At 25.6% G+C, this 18,137-nt stretch overlaps 1 protein-coding gene across 5 annotated transcripts in view; it reads right to left on the bottom strand.

Moving 5' to 3' along the window:
* LOC122500006 (dorsal-ventral patterning tolloid-like protein 1) overlaps positions 1-17,320 on the bottom strand; it is a 36,779-nt gene extending 19,459 nt beyond the window's left edge. For 3 of the 5 annotated variants that reach the window (XR_006301422.1, XM_043608672.1, XM_043608675.1), the window contains exons 1-4: positions 16,993-17,320; positions 7,117-7,215; positions 3,186-3,363; positions 2,306-2,332 (exon numbers count right to left, since the gene is read on the bottom strand). Coding sequence is in view for 4 of the 5 variants with exons in the window: in XM_043608672.1 (XP_043464607.1) it covers positions 2,306-2,332; positions 3,186-3,363; positions 7,117-7,207 (296 nt within the window). In the remaining variant the exon portion in view is untranslated. Of the gene's footprint in view, positions 1-2,305; positions 2,333-3,185; positions 3,364-7,116; positions 7,216-7,574; positions 7,611-16,992 lie in introns of those variants that run through there. The other 2 variants (XM_043608673.1, XM_043608674.1) reach the window with 2 other exon arrangements.
* Between the last annotated feature and the right edge of the window lie 817 nt (positions 17,321-18,137).

The raw sequence follows: 18,137 nt of genomic DNA, 5'->3' as shown, positions 1-18,137 counted from the left end.
CAGTTTTGGATGAAGAATATGATTTAGATCCATCATTATACAAGTGAGTCGAATTAAGATAATGGTAAATAGTGATCCATCTGGGTACGGAAACGTCTTTGTTCTAGAAACGTTCCTAAAACGTTTTTAGAACATTTAATGTCCGCTACATAACGGCTCATGAACGTCCAATGTTCTAAAAACGTTTTTGGAACAAGAAACGTTTTTAAGACGTTATGTGGAGGACATGAAACGTTCTAAAAACGGTTTTAGGAACGTTTCTAGAACAAAGACGTTACCGTGCCTAGAGGGAGGTAATTAAAGACAGTTTTTGGGGTAGGACTGTTTTGAGTCAGTTTACCCAGATTTAGATCGATAGAAGAAATAAGAAGGTGGTCTTCATAAGGAAATTTAAAATAGGGAGGGGTGAAGGCTTTGCGTATATCAGGTGGAAAATAGCGTATTTTCTAAAAGCTGTATGATGAGGGTAAAAATGGCTTTGATTTGGTAAAAGTTATTTCTGGAGTAGTTCCAGAGATGGGAGAGAGAAGTTTGAAGTAGATGGTTGAAATATGAAAAAAACTTTTATTAAATATCATTTTGCTAGAAAGGCAAATCTTTTCCTAAGAGAGGGTTCATAGGTCGCAGTTAACATGGCATTGATAGGGGTTGAATTTCTATAGACTATACTAAGTCTAATGGCTTGATTTCGGATTTTTTCAAATTTATCGAAAAATTTTAGTCTTGAATGTGTAAATGTGGGAGCTGTATTCTATAAAACTTCTAATAAGAGCACGATAGATAATTAGAAGTGTATAGTGATCAGCGCTAAACCAAATGCCACGAAGAACTTTTATGACGTTTAAGATTTTACGACATTTATTTGTGAGATAAGTGAAATGTTGAACGAAAGAAAAGCTGGAGTCTAGTATGATGCCTAAAAATTTGGAGGATTTTGAAGGAGAGATTTGTATATTATTAGGAGAAAGAGTTAAGTTGGGATGGTTGAGATTAATGTTAAATTTGCTGATGAGGATTAATTTGGATTTATCTGGACCAAGAAAAAGACCTTTATTATTTAAGAAGTTTGAGATAGAATTGAGACAAATTTGTAAAGAGTTAATGCATTCTATTTGGTTATCTAATCTACAAATGACGGCAAAATCATCAGCAAATTCCAGTAGAATGCAGTCATCAGGAATGCTGGAAGATTTAGGGCCGATTTCACCAACACCGATTAAAAGTTAATCAATTATTAAATCCTCAATTAACCAATCAGAAGCCTTTAAACTGTCTTTAATCATTGATCAACTTTTAATCGGTGTTGGTAAAACTGGCTCTTAGAGGAATTTGTAAAGAGTGAAGAAATTAGAGGAGTAGTGTCTATGGGTCATTTAGTTATGTTTCATAGTATGAATTCTGTAAGTTTTATTCTTTTGAAAACTTTTGTTTAAATTTTTAAGAAATTTAAAAAAGAAAACTTAAGATATTGATAAAACTTAGTAATTCCATTTGCATTTACCTCTATCTGACCCTATTCGTTTTTACATTTCAATTAATTAGTACTATTATCTTCCACTCTTGCTAAGAGTATTCACGTGCAAAGAATACATTCGGAGTTCCTTAACACTAAATTCACTGCGTTTCAGCATGCTTGCTTTTATGATAATGTACATTTTATTATTAACACACTCTGTGAATTTAAATTAGCAAGACTTTTCTCACTTACATGAATTATGATAATTTTATTTCATAAACAACATTTACACAAAAATACGTAAATGATATTTATTTTGAAGCAAATTTAGATTTAGCCAATTTAAATTTACAGAGTAAATTATTGAAAGTCCTCATTATCATAATATTATGTGAGAACTAATTCAAAAATAAACCATACTTTATTATAACACTGCAAAAACGATTCAGCAATTATTGGTAATCATTTCTTTTATTTTTCAAAAGTCTTTAAGAACTATATTGGGAAGCTTACAGCCCTTTGTTGCGCCATGGTTTAATAAATTACCGAAAAATAATTTTGAAAAAAAACAAGTAATTGTTGAAAGTAAAAAATTATTTTATTATAATTTATAAATTTTTTTTGGTTAAAAAGGGGATTTTTATATGCATGCTCATGTATTTACACACAATAACTCAGTCTCGCAACATTGAAATCTATAACTCTTTTGTAATTCTTAAATTTCAGGCATTGCGATTAATACTGCTTCCTTATCATAAAATAATGATTTATGATAATAATACTTTTCATCTTTGACTTAAAATGAATTAGAAATTAAATTTTAACGAAAATAATGTTCATGATACTCACGCGGGTATCTCTCCAACAGCAGCTCCACTGCAATACCCCAAGCAGCAAGCACAAAACACACAAAATCGTATCAACGAAATACAAAAACAATCCTCATAATCACCATGATCAACCATGATTCTCTAAAAGCAGGCTTTTAATTAACGTGACACTCATCGCAAGCGCAAGCATTGACACTTTAAAATATATTTTTTAAATTAATTTTTTATCACTTTCAATATTCATTGGTTTAAACTTAAATATTTCTAAAAGAATAAAATAAATATTTCACATTACAATAACAAAACAAAAATAGTGAAATATTTCTAACTGTGACTTTGTAGACACTTTCTCATCCAGTACATGTTCCACCATATCGTTTGTTATTCTCAGAGTTCTGATTCTGATATAATATAATGTCAATCGCTGCAATCACCTATTTTGCGCCCTTGATACGAAAATAACTATTTTATTTCGCCCTTTTCTAATCATGTTTTTTCACTGACGGGTGAAATAAACAATTTCTTTTGTTTAGAAATAGCCACTTCGTTAATTTAATTCTAAATCATATTATAGATTTGTTATATTAGGTCTCAATGTTACTCATTCTATAGTCTTAAAATATTTTTAGAACATTTCCTTGAGGAATATAAAGGATTATTCGATTATATCGACATCTGTAATATTATATTAATAGACATTTGCGATGTAAATAATTAAAGTTTCTATAACTTTTTACGAATTTATTTAAGATATCTCTGTTTTATCATTTGACGACTGCGATTCGCATTACAACAAATCTTCAGCTTATGCAATTTAACTGCTTTGAACTCTATTGTCAATTCTGTCATTCTCATATGGATCTGGGCAAAGCATGCTTAGAAAAATACAAAACACGTACTCTGGTGGCTTGCCTCGAAGACCAAAAGTATCAAAAACAAGTTCCACTCTTTGTTGTGGTCCTGCGAAAAATGTATAAACACATTGCCTCGTGTCTCTATTGGAATTTGTCATATTCGGTGCATGAAACGTTCCATTTTGTGGTCCATCAGGGATGCTTATAAACCTTTGGTCACACCCTAGAAACATGAAAAATACACAAAATATAGTTTTAGGATTTCCAAATTATTTTCATCAGAAAATTTGTTTATAGTAAAAACACAACTATCTCAATTCTCACGTATAGCCTAAACCCACTTTCCAGTCAGTTTTTTTATCAACTACGACAAAGTTAGTACTCTTTTTTTTTTTGAAAGTGTCGAACAAAATTTTCTTTAAGCAAAATTTATTTAATAATAATGTGAAAAAAAGATTTAATGTTTAGAATTATTGTAAGAAGTTTGTCGAATGAAGATATAAAGCTGACAAAGATGGATTGTATCAACCTTATAAATAAAGTGGCTTCTAACAAATGAAAATACGAAAAGAAACAAGAGCATAATATCAACTTTTAAGTGACGAATGATTTTTAAAAAGAAATAATTTCCGGAATGCACATTTCGGTCTACAAATTCCAGAATCCACATACCAAAGTCCGTCTCTCATATTTCGGATTCCGCATTCCAATTTACGGATTTTAGATGTGTTCCATATTTCTCATTACATATTGTCTATATCACGGTTTAAATTTTCATAATCGCACAGTGGCGAATCCAGACAAGGCTTTTATGGAGCCTTCCATTCAAAAAAATTAAATCAATATAATGTTATATCTTTCTAACTCATAGGAGATAGGAATATACGACTCTTGGGGGGGCCAAGCACCCGTGGCCCCCCTGGATCCGCCACTGTAACCGCCCTGGAATTCGAAATCTGCAATCCGGAAAGTGAAATATGAAATCCAGATTGTGCAATATGAAATGTCGAATTTGGAATGTGGAATATACGGAATTCAGAATATTGTAAACTTTGAGCATTGAAAAGGATTCGCTTTACAGACGAATTTGCCTTAATAGAAGTATTCAAATCCAGCGGACAAAAAAGGTATTTATAAGTATTTAAAATTTTCGTCTTCTTATTGATGATGAAATAATTTCTAATACCTTTCTATTAAAGCCTTCTTACCGGGAGGGACCTTCATTTTAAATAAATTCGATTCTTAAGCTTCATATGACTTATAAGCAGAATTACAAAATATTTAATCCTTAATTTGTTAATAGTAACATCAGGGTTGACACAAAAATTTAATTTTGTTTTTCCCTGATTTCCAGACAAAATTTTGACTTTTTCCTTGACCCTGAAGAATATTCTGATTCACGACAAAAATTATTAGATACTCAAAAAAATGTTCTATTACGTTTATTTACGAATTTCTTTAATTGTAAAATTATTCGAAAACATTAATAACTTCTTTTTTAAGTAAATATTTAATTATTATTTTTCCATAGGAATTAAAATTCTTCAAAAGATTTAAATACAAACCTTTTTGAAATTAAACAATTTTATAAAAAACATGAAGAAAAGTTTTTTTATGAATGATTTTTTTATAAAACATGAAGACAGCGATCACTCCGAGTCTTCGACTCGGAGCAATCGATTTCTTCATGTCTTATAATAAAAAGATGAGAAAATAATTGAATTCTTGCAACAAATTTTATTAAAATTTTTTTTAAAAAATTGAATTCTATGAAAAAATTTATTTGTAAAAATAAAATTGACTTCTGGAGAAAAATATTATTATTCATGAAAATAATTAATTTCTTGTGCAGAATTTTATTCAAATTTTTAAAAATAATTGAATTTCTCAGAATTTTTTAAAACTTTTTGAAAATAATTAAATTCCATCGAGAAATTTCATTAAAAAACAGAAAATAATTGAAATCTGACGAAGAATTGAAAAAAAACTTTTTTAAATAAATGAATTTTTTAAATAAATGATGAATAAAAATGTTTATTTTTGAAAAGAATTGAATTCTTGGGCAGAATTTTATTAAAATTGTTTAAATAATTGATTTGCTTCGAAGAATTTTATTATTTATAAAGATAATAGAATTATTTCAAAGATTTTTACAAACATTTTTGACAATAATTATATTCCTATGAAGAATGTTATATTTTACGAAAGTAATTGTATTCTATGATCAATTTTATTATAATTTTTCAAATTTTTATAAAGCATTTTATCAAAATTTTTTTAAATAATTGAATTCTCCAGAAAAATTTTATTATTTATGAAAATAATTAATTTCTTGAGAAGAATTTTATTCAAATTTTCGAAAATAATTGAATTTCTTAAAACTTTTTAAAAATAATTAAATTCCATTGAGAAATTTCATTAAAAAATTTAAAATAATAATTGAAATCTGACGAAGAATTAAAAAAAATTTTTTTTTTAATAATTGAATTCCTTTGAAAATGTTTATTTTTGAAAAGAATTGAATTCTTGGGAAGAATTTTATTAAAATTTCATTAATAATTGATTTGCTTCGAAGAATTTGATTTTTTAAGAAAATAATTGAATGGTTTCGAAGACTTTTACAAACACTTGCGACAGTAATTATATTCCTAGGACGAATGTTATATTTTACGAAAATAATTGTATTCTATATGATCAATTTTATTATAATTTTTCAAATTTTTATAAAGCATTTTATCAAATTTTTTTTAAATAATTGAATTCTCGAGAAAAATTTTATTATTTATCAAAATAATTGATTTCTTCTGAAGAATTTTATTCCAATTTCTTTAAATAATTGAATTCTTTTGGAAAATTATATTAAAATAGTACACGGAGAAAAATGGAGAAAAATTTTATTATTTATAAAGATAATTGAAATTTTGACAAGAATTTTTTTAAATTTTTGAACATAATTGAATTTATGCGAGGAAGTTTATCACTTTTGAAAATAATTAAATTTCTGGAATCAGTTGTTCTTAAAATTTCAAATTGAAACCTTTGAAGTTAATCTATTTATATGAAGATTGTAAACGCAACTCTTTCGAAATTCAATTAATTTTGAAATTTTTAAGGACAATTATTCATTAAATAATGTATAAATAATAATTTTATGATAGTTCTTCAAGAATTAAGATATTTAATATTTAATTAAGTTATTGAAAAAGAAATTATTGTCATAGAAGTAGAAAAAATTGAAGGTGTATTGTATATTATAATTCTTGGCAATTTCATCGTTTATGAGGCAAACAAAAAAGACTCAAAAATTAAAAATTTTCTTATAAATTCTAAAAATTTAATTTTTTCCAGTATTTTTAATAAAATTCCCTGACTTTTCCCTGATTTCCCTGACCAATTCTAATTTCCCTGAATTTCCTGACTTCTCTGACCTGTGGCAAACCTGAACATGTATTTTATAAATTTTTATGTTTATTAAATAATTTCTCTTTCAAATAGAAAAATATGAATTATTTGCTTCCTTTTAAATTTTTCTCGAGACGGAGACGAGATTACAAATTTTTAAGTTTAACGAGACCGAGACGAGACTTAAAAATATCGTCTCGTCTCGTAAGCAGCCCTAGAAAGGAGTAAAAAAGGTGAGAGGAATAATTAATGGTTTTCGTATGTAACATTGGCTCTTGTCAACTGGTTACTTAAATTAATCTCATTAAATTTATCAATAAATGTATTCTCTACAATATTTTAACCTTAAAAATTAGATTTGGTTAGAATAATTTTATTATTTTGCATCGAAAAGAAAAGAAAAAAGTTTTCGACAAGTACACTGTTATTAAAAACAGCAAATTTCAATAATTACACATTTGCTAGTAGGCTATGTTTGAACTCATTTAAATAAATAAATATTTTTAAAAAATAAATTTTTTTAAAAAGTCAATAATATAAAGTCAATATACATTCAAAAATATTTTGTACTTACCCTTAGTAGTAAACGGACAGAGTAATAGGAGGAAGATGAAGGCAAGTGAAACGAAACTACTCCCAAAGGCGTACCAGAATACTGAAGCCATACTGCATCCTGAAAAAATTCTTTTATAATATAATGTTTTATAATAATTTTAGAATTATTTTAAAATATGTATGTTAAAATAAATATTACTACTTTTTGTAATTTATTATTTTTTTAATTGTAGCAGCGTTCATTCGGAATAGAAAGGAATTTACTGCAAATTAATTAGTTGACTTTTATAAGAATTATATAAAATTTACTAAGTGGGACAGATATGTCCCAGAGGCACGAAAGGGTTAAGAGGAGGGGGACAGGTTATTTATTCTTTTTTTGATTCTTTTATTTTTGTAATAGATTCCATAATATCTTAAGAATATTGTGTCAAAATTTCCAGTCAATTGGAGAAAAATTAAAGAAGTTATAAATACTTGAGGGTCCGTTGCTCCAGGCCGGGTTTCTATGCTTGTTTGATAGTAAGCGGTACACGACAGTAAAGAAGGAAAAGTTTTGCGTAGACAAATGCAAAAAGTTGCTCTAGATTATCTTGATGAAAGCTCTTTATGGACCTGGCATCGACAACTGTGTGTGAGTATAAAAGAATTAACGAGTTTTACTTGGAATTTTTTAGTGAGCAAAACTTTAAAGCGCTTTACTGAAAGTTGTTGTTTTTGAAGTCGGTCCGCAACAAAGCTCAAAATCTACCAAACCAATCATTTTGAAATTTTGCACTCTACTTCTTGACATAATTTCCCGTATATCTACAAGAGGTTTATTATTTTTTTTAATTATTAATATTGCAATAACAAGTTAGTCAATTTTATTCAGAGAAAAGCGGTTTTTTTTGGCTTCCAAGTGCTATACAAAATTGAAAAATCGAAAATCCTCATTTACCTCGAGAAATATCTTTGATAAATGCATTTTGATTTTTTTTATTCTATAATAATTTTTCAAACATGTCTATAGAAACATTGTCAAATTAATATTTGGCATTGACCAAAAAAATTATGTGCTATGACCTTTGATTTAGAGTTCAGGCCCCAAGTCGATTTTAATGCGCAAAAACCGTCTCTTTAGTCGATTAAAATTATAAAAATTCATTTATATAATTCAGTGTTGTCACAAAAAATTTATCCTGTATTTCGCTGACCTTTTACTGATTCCTAAATTCAATCATTCAAAACTTTAATAATTTTGTTAAATAAATATTTAAATATACTTCGCTTATTTGTCTTTCCACGGTAAATAAAATTTTAAAAATTTCAATCTAAAACCTACTGAATGTTTCTTCTAATTTTCATCAATTTTCATTTTTAAATTTACACTTAAAAATTTGTCATTAAAATTTTTACGAATTTAACATATTTTCAAAATTTAGAACATTAAAATTCTTCAAAAGTTGATTTTCAAAAATCATAATAAAATACTTGAAAAAATCAACTATTTTCAATTTAATTTTACGAAATTTCAATTATTCAACAATTTTCTCATTAGAGGCATATTTTAAAAATTTTATTATCTTTAAAAAATTACTTAAAATAATTTTTCAAACATTTATCAGGGTTGCCACGCTTTTGCTCATTTCAAATTCCCTGACTTTTCCAGGTTTTCCAGGTTTTTAAAACTACATTTATATTTTACAAAATTTTTAAATCAAACATTTTTGAAATTAAACATCTTATAAAAAATTGTTATAAAACATGAAAATATCGATCACTCCAATGCAATCGATATCTTCATGTTTTATAATAATTAAAAATGTTGGACTGATAAAATCATCATTTTATACCTATTATTATTATTATAAGAATATTACTTTGTTACTGCAACTTATTCAAAATTACTTTCATTATTTTAATTCAATTATTGTTTTCCACAATTTTTAACTCAAATTCTTCTTTATAAAGTGTAAATTAATTATTATTAATAATTTCTGAAAAATTTCTTTCAACATTTTCAAATCCTTTTGTTTACAATTCAATTTTACGAAATTTCATCGATTATTCAGGTATTCGGAAATTCTTCAATCAAATATATATTAGAAAATAAAAACTTTAAATAACTTCAAAAAAAATTCAATTCAACTTTTACAAAAAAAATTAAATCTACACAATTTTAAGTTAAAAGTATGAAAAATTCAAACATTCAAAGATTATAATTTGAGACCTGCTTTTCAAAACTCAATTATTATCTAAAGTTTTAATTGAAATTCATATTTCAATCAATTATTATTAGAAAATTCTACGACAATTCAATTATTTAAATACAAAAAAAATAATTTATTGAAGAATCAATGTTTTTTAAAATTCAACTCTCATTTAAAGAATTTTATCAACAAATTTTTAAATAGGTAATTGAAATTCTTTTGACGAATTTCAATAAAATTTTTAACAGGGTTGCCACGGACCTGGAAAACCTGGGAAACCTGGAATTGTCATAGATTTTTTTCAGTCATGGAAAACCTGGAATTTCAGGGAATTTTATAAAGCCTGATACTAAAAACTCAATTTTTTTGTATTTGAGTCGTAAAAATTTCAAGTTAGATTAAAAATGTATTAAAAATAATTGAATCTCTGTTAAAAAAATTTCATTGAATTGAGAAAGGTTTTTGAGAATAATTGAAATATTGCCAAGAATTTTATTAAAATTTTTGAAAATAATTGAACTTTAGAGAAAAATTTTAATATTTATAAAAATAATTGAAATTTCGACTATAACTTTTATTAAACTTTTGACCATAATTGAATTTCTGCGAAGAATTTTATTACTTTTGAAAATAATTGAATTTCTTTGATGAATTTGAATAAAATTTTTAAGAATAATTATAAATTTTTCGAGAAATTCCATTAAAATTGTATTAAAAATAATTGAAATTTTGCGATGAGTTTTATTATTTATGAAAATAATTGTAAATCTATAATTTTTTTGATTATTTATGAAAATAATTGAATTATTGCAAAGAAATATTGTAAAGGCAACTCTTTTAAAATTGAATTAAGAAAATTGAATTAAATAAAAATTAGATTTCAAGAATAAGCACAATAACTTTAGAAAACAATAATTTTCCAGGATTCCAATGAAAATTCCCTGACTTTTCCAGGTTTTTTCAAGGTTTATAAAAATTCCCTGACATTTCCAGGTTTTCCAGGTTTCCAGGTTGCGTGGCAACCCTGAATTTATTTACACTTATTTTTTAGACTACAAAAAATCTAGTGATGAATTACAAGCGAGTAACTAAAATAATTCAATTATCTATTTTCAATATTTTTTGAGAAAGTTCCTAAAAAATTAAATTATTTTGAAAAAAAGTTCACCTAAAACATTTCTAAAATCCACTTTTGTTTACAAGATGATTTCATAAAATTTGAAATAATTTTAAAAAATTTTAATTTAATATATGTATAACTTATTTAATGAAAAAGGAATAGAAGGGTTTTAAAAAACTAACTTATTCAGAATTTTTAATTAAAATTTTTTTAAATTTAACATTTCTAAAACTTTAATTTAAAACTCTTTGAAATTCAATCTTTATTAATACCTAATATTAGTAATATTAATTTGACATTCTAAAATATAAAAATAGTTACTAATTAATATTTGTAACTTTTTATAATTTTGAATCTGAAATAATTTAAATTTTTCTCTTTAATTTTTATATCTTTCTCCTTTAATTTAAATTTTGCTTAGAATTTCATTAAAATTTTTGAAAATAATTCAATTGCTTTGAAAAATTTTAAGGAGATTTTGTGAAAATAATTAAATTCTTTTTTGAGAAATTTAATTAAAATGGTATTAAAAATAAGTAAATTCTTCCAATTCAATTTTTTTTATAATTATATTGAAAAGAATTGAATTCCTGTAAAGAATTCTACAAGGAAAAAATAAATTCAAGTTTTGTAAAATCTGCTAAATTTATTTTTTCCGTGTATTGAATATTTTGAAAATATTCGATTGTTTGAAAGAATTTTATTAAAGTTGAATTATTTTAAATTTTTTATCTGAAATTATTTAAGAATTAAAAAATGATTTTTGAAAATAAAAAATTCTACAATTTACATAATTTTTAATAAATCAAGTAGCCAGTTTGAATTTTAGAAATGGAATATTTTTCAAGTAGGTACTTTTGATAAATATTTTTACTTTTTCCCTCAAAATAACTATTGTTTTTATTTAAAAAAAAACACTTTTTAATAAAAAAATTGTAAAATTCCTGGTCCAAAAAAATTACATGTGGCCACCCTGGAATAAATTTTAAATTTCAGTTAATTGAATAAAGTGTTATCATATTTTCTGCTACACTCAGCTAAAAAAATTCACCGGATTGTCCAGGCCGAAATCCGTGTGGAGGTTTGAAACAATTTGGGTAGAAAGCCGCATGTAAATTTTGTAATCCTCTTAGGTCATTTGAGAACAAAGTGTTATTTGAAAATGGACATAAAACTAAAATTTTGATACCCCAAAGAGGTACATTTTACGCGTTTTTAAAGAGGTTCTTCAACATATTTCACGTTTATTTAGAATTTTTAAAGAATCCCGAGGGAAATTCAAACGGGAATCTGTGCGAATTGGTTCAAATCTCCCCACGGATTTCCGCCTGAAAAATCCTGGCAGATATTTTCATTTGGACATAAATGTCATTCATTTTAAAAGTTGATGAAAACTGATTATTTTTACACATATTTTAATGTGAGCAAGGTGTAATAAAATAAAATTAGTACTATAATAAATTATAATAATTTGTCAATAACAGGGCTCTAACTAGGTTCTGTAAATCCCGTAAAAGTCCGTAAATGTCCGTAAATTTGCTTAAAGTCCGCAAAACTCAGTTTTTTTAAAAAAGAAAGTCCTTAAAATCCATAATTTTATTGAAAAAGGACGAAAAGTTCATAAATTGTACGATATAATTTGTAAAATTTTAGAAAAATTACAAATGATTGCAGAAATTCAATTATTTTCAAAAGTAATAAACTTCGTCGCAGAAATTCAATTATGTTCCAAATTTTCAAAAAATTCCAATCAAAATTTTAATTATATCTTTAGAAATAATAAAATTCTTCTCCAAAATTCAATTATTTTCAAAAACTTTAATAAAATTTTCCAAAAGAATTCAATTATTTAAAAAAAATTTTGATAAAATTCTACGCAAACATTTAATTATTTTCAAAAATAATAATAATTTCACAGGAATTCAATTATTTACAAATGTTTTATAAATTTCCTCGCAATCATTCAATTATTTTCATAAATAATAACATTTTTACAGGAATTAAATTATTTTCATAAATAATAAAATTCTATTTAGGAATTCAATTATTTTCACAAATAATAAAACTCATCGCAAAATTTTAATTATTTTTAATACAATTTTAATGGAATTTCTCGAAAAATGTATAATTATTCTTAAAAATTTTATTCAAATTCATCAAAGAAATTCAATTATTTTCAAAAGTAATAAAATTCTTCGCAGAAATTCAATTATGGTCAAAAGTTTAAAAAAATTTATCTTCAAAATTTCAATTATCTTTATAAATATTAAAATTTTTCTCCAAAATTCAATTATTTTCAAAAATTTTAATTAAATTCTTTTTAACAAATTCAATTTTTTTTCAAAAATTCTCCTTCAGTCAATGATTTTCAATATCTACTATTTCAATAAAATTTTCCAAAAGAAATGAATTATTTTAAACATTTCTTATAAATTTCTTCGCAATAATTCAATTATTTTCAAAAATATTCAATTTACGTTTACAGAGATTCAATTATTTTTATAAATATGTAATACAATTTTTTACAGGGATTCAATTATTATTTTCATAGATAATAAATCTCATTGCAGAATTTCAATTATTTTTGATACAATTTTAATCAAATTCCTCGAAAAATGTATAATTATTCTTAAAATTTTATTAAAAGTCGTCGAAAGAATTCAATTATTTAAAAATTTGTTAATAAAATTCTTTATGAGAATTCAATTTTGAGAAACATTCAATTATTCAATAAATTATTTATTTTTGTATCAAAAATAATTAGGTATTTAAAAAGAAATATTATTAAAAAATTCGTCTCAAGAATTCAAATATTTTCAAAAATAATAAAATTCTTAGCAGAAATTCAATTATCGTCAAAAGTTTAAAAAAAGTTACAGTCAAAATTATTCAATTATTATTATAATATTAAAATTTTTCTCTAAAATTCAATTATTTTCCAAAATTTTAATAAAATTCTTGGCAATATTTCAATTATTTAAAAAAATTTTAATAAAATTCTTGACAAAATTTCAATTATTTTCAAAAACTTTTTTCAATTCAATGAATTTTTTTTACAGAGATTAAATTATTTTTAATACATTTTTAATATAATTTCTCGAAAAATGAAATTATTCTTAAACAGGGTTGCCACAAAACAACGATTTTAAAATTCCATTACTTTTCCAGGTTTTCTAGACCATTTTTTAAAAAATTCCAGACCCAAAAATAAAATTGTTTTGGTATGTTTTTAGCTAATTACGACAAAAAATATAAAATCCTTCAAGTAAAGTGTTAATAAAATAAGTTATTAATTTTTAATTTTATTAATAACAAAAATTTAAGTTAAAATTTGTGAGATTATTTAAGATACGCTCCGAAGAAAGGTGAGAAGCAAATCTTAGGAGCAAATCTCTTTAAATTTAAAAATTTAGTTTAGTTCAGAATTTTTCACAATTAAACAATTAAACAAGTATTTGAAACATTTTAATAACATTTTATGAAACTGAAGTTACCTACGTTTATCCAATGACAATTTTTTTTTTTTGATAATTATTTATTTTAATGTTAGAACCCCTTTAAATAATTTCAAAAGATCGAAGTCGGGGAAATCAGCAATTTTTATTTTTTACACGGATTTTCCAAAAAACCATATATTTCAACAAAATTATTATTTCCTCACCTCATAAGCAATTTTTTCTTTTACTAATTATTTATTTTAATGTGAGAAGTCATTTAAAAAAATTGTAAGATGATCTATGGCAAGGCAATCAGTGATTTTTAATTATTTTTGTCGTTGATTTTCCAAATATCCCGAAATTTCAACTAAATTATTATTTCCTCGCTTCAGAAGCAATTTTTCTCTATTGCTAATTGTTTATTTCTTAATATGGATGCACTTGCAATATTTTAAAGGGCTTCTTACATAAAAAACAATTAGCAAAAGAAAAAATTTTCATTGCATAAAAGTTGGTAACTTCAGTTTCATAAAATTTTTAGGTTTCTAAAATGTATTAATTTTAAAATTATTTAAAGGAAGATATTGACTAAAAGAAACTAAAATTTAGAAATGCCATATTGATTTCAATTGTAAGCACTAAATTAAAAATCAAAAAGTTGTATAATGTCAACTTGAAAACTTGAAATTTTTACGACTCAAATACAAAAAAATTGAGTTTTTAGTATCAGGCTTTATAAAATTCCCTGAAATTCCAGGTTTTCCATGACTGAAAAAAATCTATGACAATTCCAGGTTTCCCAGGTTTTCCAGGTCCGTGGCAACCCTGTTAAAAATTTTATTGAAATTCGTCAAAAGAATTTCAATTACCTATTTAAAAATTTGTTGATAAAATTCTTTAAATGAGAGTTGAATTTTAAAAAACATTGATTCTTCAATAAATTATTTTTTTTGTATTTAAATAATTGAATTGTCATAGATTTTTCTAATAATAATTGATTGAAATATGAATTTCAGTTAAAACTTTAGATAATAATTGAGTTTTGAAAAACAGGTCTCAAATTATAATCTTTGAATGTTTGAATTTTTCATACTTTTAACTTAAAATTGCGTAAATTTAATTTTTTTTGTTAAAGTTGAATTGAATTTTTTTGAAGTTATATTTGATTGAAGAATTTCCGAATACCTGAATAATCGATGAAATTTCGTAAAATTGAATTGTAAACAAAAGGATTTGAAAATGTTGAAAGAAATGTTTCAGAAATTATTAATAATAATTAATTTACACTTTATAAAGAAGAATTTTAGTTAAAAATTGTGGAAAACAATAATTGAATTAAAATAATGAAAGTAATTTTGAATAAGTTACAGTAACAATATTCTTATAATAATAATAGGTATAAAATGATGATTTTATCAGTCCAACATTTTTAATTATTATAAAACATGAAGATATCGATTGCATTTGAGTGATCGATATTTTCATGTTTTATAACAATTTTTTATAAGATGTTTAATTTCAAAAAGGTTTGAATTAACAATTTTGTAAAATATAAATGTAGTTTTAAAAACCTGGAAAAATTCCGTTTTTTAACCCGGAAAACCTGGAAAAGTCAGGGAATTTGAAATGAGCAAAAGCGTGGCAATCCTGTAAATTAATTATTTATTTACGTGTTCTTTTGCATGTCTTTTGGATCACGTAAATACATAATTAAATTAAAATTATATTAATGAAAGGTTTATTAACCATAATTTTTTAAATCTTTTGATAAAAGTTATTTCTTATTAAATTTATATTTTAACTAGACGGCCAATCATTGTACCGATTACCCTATTTGAATGAAAATGATGAAAGTAATTTTGAAGATGTTACAGTAACAATTTTCTTATAATATAAAATAACGATTTTATCACAGGGCCATCTTCACTTATTATAAAACATGAAGAAATTTAATTTATAGTTTGAAGTAAAATGTTATCTTATTTGACTCTGACTGGTTATGTTTTTATCATAGTAATTGGTCCGTATTTTTAAATATTTTCACTAATTCGAGTCCTACAATGAAAACTTGCGGAATAGCCAGTAACATTTACGTAAGAATGAGATTAGGAATATATACGTCGTAATTTGGGAAAAAGAATTAGAGAGATGATTTTCTGTTATGTAACACTTTTATCTAAACGTTGCGCAACAACAACAGCAGGAAAAGTTTTTGATTTGACCCGAAATTTGCGGAGATCCTTGTAGATGAATATAAGCATTTTAGGTCGAAAATAAATTTGTAACTGATAATAATCATTAAATATTTATAAAATTATTAATTTGGGGATAAATTCGAATTCTACAGATACAGAAGTTGAAAGTGGAAGATACTTGAACAACAAAAAGTGAAGAACAACAATTGACAAGAGTGAAAAGAATGAAAGTTAGGATGAGAGGAATCTTTGTTTTTTATTCGTTGCGGAAGACGGAAAACGGAGGCGCGTGGTGCGGTGGTTTTAAAGTGATGGATCGAAGGAAATCTTTGCGCGCGTCGACCACTTTTTGAGACGTGTGCGATCGTATTCGCAAAGATTTGCCACGCCCTTGACGTAAACACGTCGCCCTATGTTGTCCGAAGAATTAAGGGAAATTAACGCGATGCTCGATTCATAAGAAGTCATTAACCCGAGGCGAGAGGTGGTCGGTGCATTCGCCGCGCTGTATCTGACTGAACATCTATACGCACTACGTCGATAGCGCCGTATTGGGAAACCAACTTTTCAACCAATTTCATCAATTCTTCTGGTACAAGAGGACAGTCCAGAATAGTCCAACTGCCGATTGGAATTTCAAGGGAAAACACGGGGTAATAGGATTTATTGAACCGCGCCCATGCGCTCGGCAAGAGCATTGCGATGGTCAATAGTTTTAGATCATCTCTTCAAACACTTATCTTAAAGAATCACTTTGCGAATACGATTCGAATTACGTTCCACAGTTTTAATCCTAATCTTTACCCCAATAGGAAATAAAAAAGTCTTTTCCCCTTGATCACTACAGACGAAAATTATTTAAGATGAAGATGAAAACAAAAGTTGAATTCGTTAAGTTTTCTTAAATAGGGGGATATTTATTTTATAGGGGATATTAGTGGATCATCTTACCAAGGTCGCTTGCATTTTCGCGAAATGTCCAAATGTTGAAGACGTGGATTCAGCGAGGATGAGATTTAGCATTTAATCTCTGTTTGAATCAATTTGTCAGTCGCATTGTATTCCTGGTTATGAAATATCTTGACAACACACAAGAAGTTCATTTTCGAAGGGGTAGCAGTTCGCGAAGGATGTTTCACTGAACCGAGAACGATAAACGCTTACAACACGTTGTCAAATGGAACACGGGAATAATTTTGTCGGAATGATAATAATGCGGTGACACCATCACAGATTCTGATGTGTATACATATGATTTAGTCTGCCACGTTCCGTCCACCCCAACACGCCCCAACTGACGATCACTGACGATAGAACCGATAGAGGTCGTCGCAGTTGAAGCAGGGGATGAGGGTGGCGAGTGGCGACTGCTCAGTGCCTAGTACATGAAAAACAGGCAAGAGAAACAGAGTCAAACTTCTATTCGGATTCGGCAAAATACAAGCAATCTGATTTCAGTGATGCACACTGCAACAGCTGTTGTTAATCGGTGCATTTTGCCGGCAAATTGAACGAATTGAGCAAATTGAACTTTCATATTTTCCACAAGTAATCATAACCATTTTCAATTCTAAACTCATCATTTTTTAACTTTCATTTATTCTTTATAAATAATTCATCTTTTTTCATTTCTCGATTTAAAAACTTATGTACACTTTAAATCGTATATAAGATCAGGGTTGTCACACAAATTTTATTTTCTTTTTCACTCATTTCCAAACAAAATTTCGACTTTTTTCCTGGCCCTAAAAAATATTCTACGATTCATTCTAAAAATGATAAGTTCGTAGAAATTTAATTAATTTAAATAATATATCAAAATTCAATTATTTTAAATATCTACTACTTCAATAAAATTATTCTTAAAAATTGTATTAAAATTCATGTAAAGAATTTTAATTATCTATTTAAAAATTTGTTGACAAAATTCTTTGAGAATTCAGTTTTAAAAAACATTATTCAATTCTTCAATAAATTATTTATTTTTGTATTTAAATATTTGAAGTCTCGTAGAATTTTCGAATAATTGATTTAAATATGAATTTCAGTTAAAATTTTAGATAATAATTGAATGTTAAACTCTTTAAATTTGAATA

Source organism: Leptopilina heterotoma, unplaced genomic scaffold (assembly GCF_015476425.1).
Source record: "Leptopilina heterotoma isolate Lh14 unplaced genomic scaffold, ASM1547642v1 Lhet_180, whole genome shotgun sequence".
NCBI lineage: Eukaryota > Metazoa > Arthropoda > Insecta > Hymenoptera > Figitidae > Leptopilina > Leptopilina heterotoma.
This window is presented reverse-complemented; position numbering and strand designations above follow the sequence as displayed.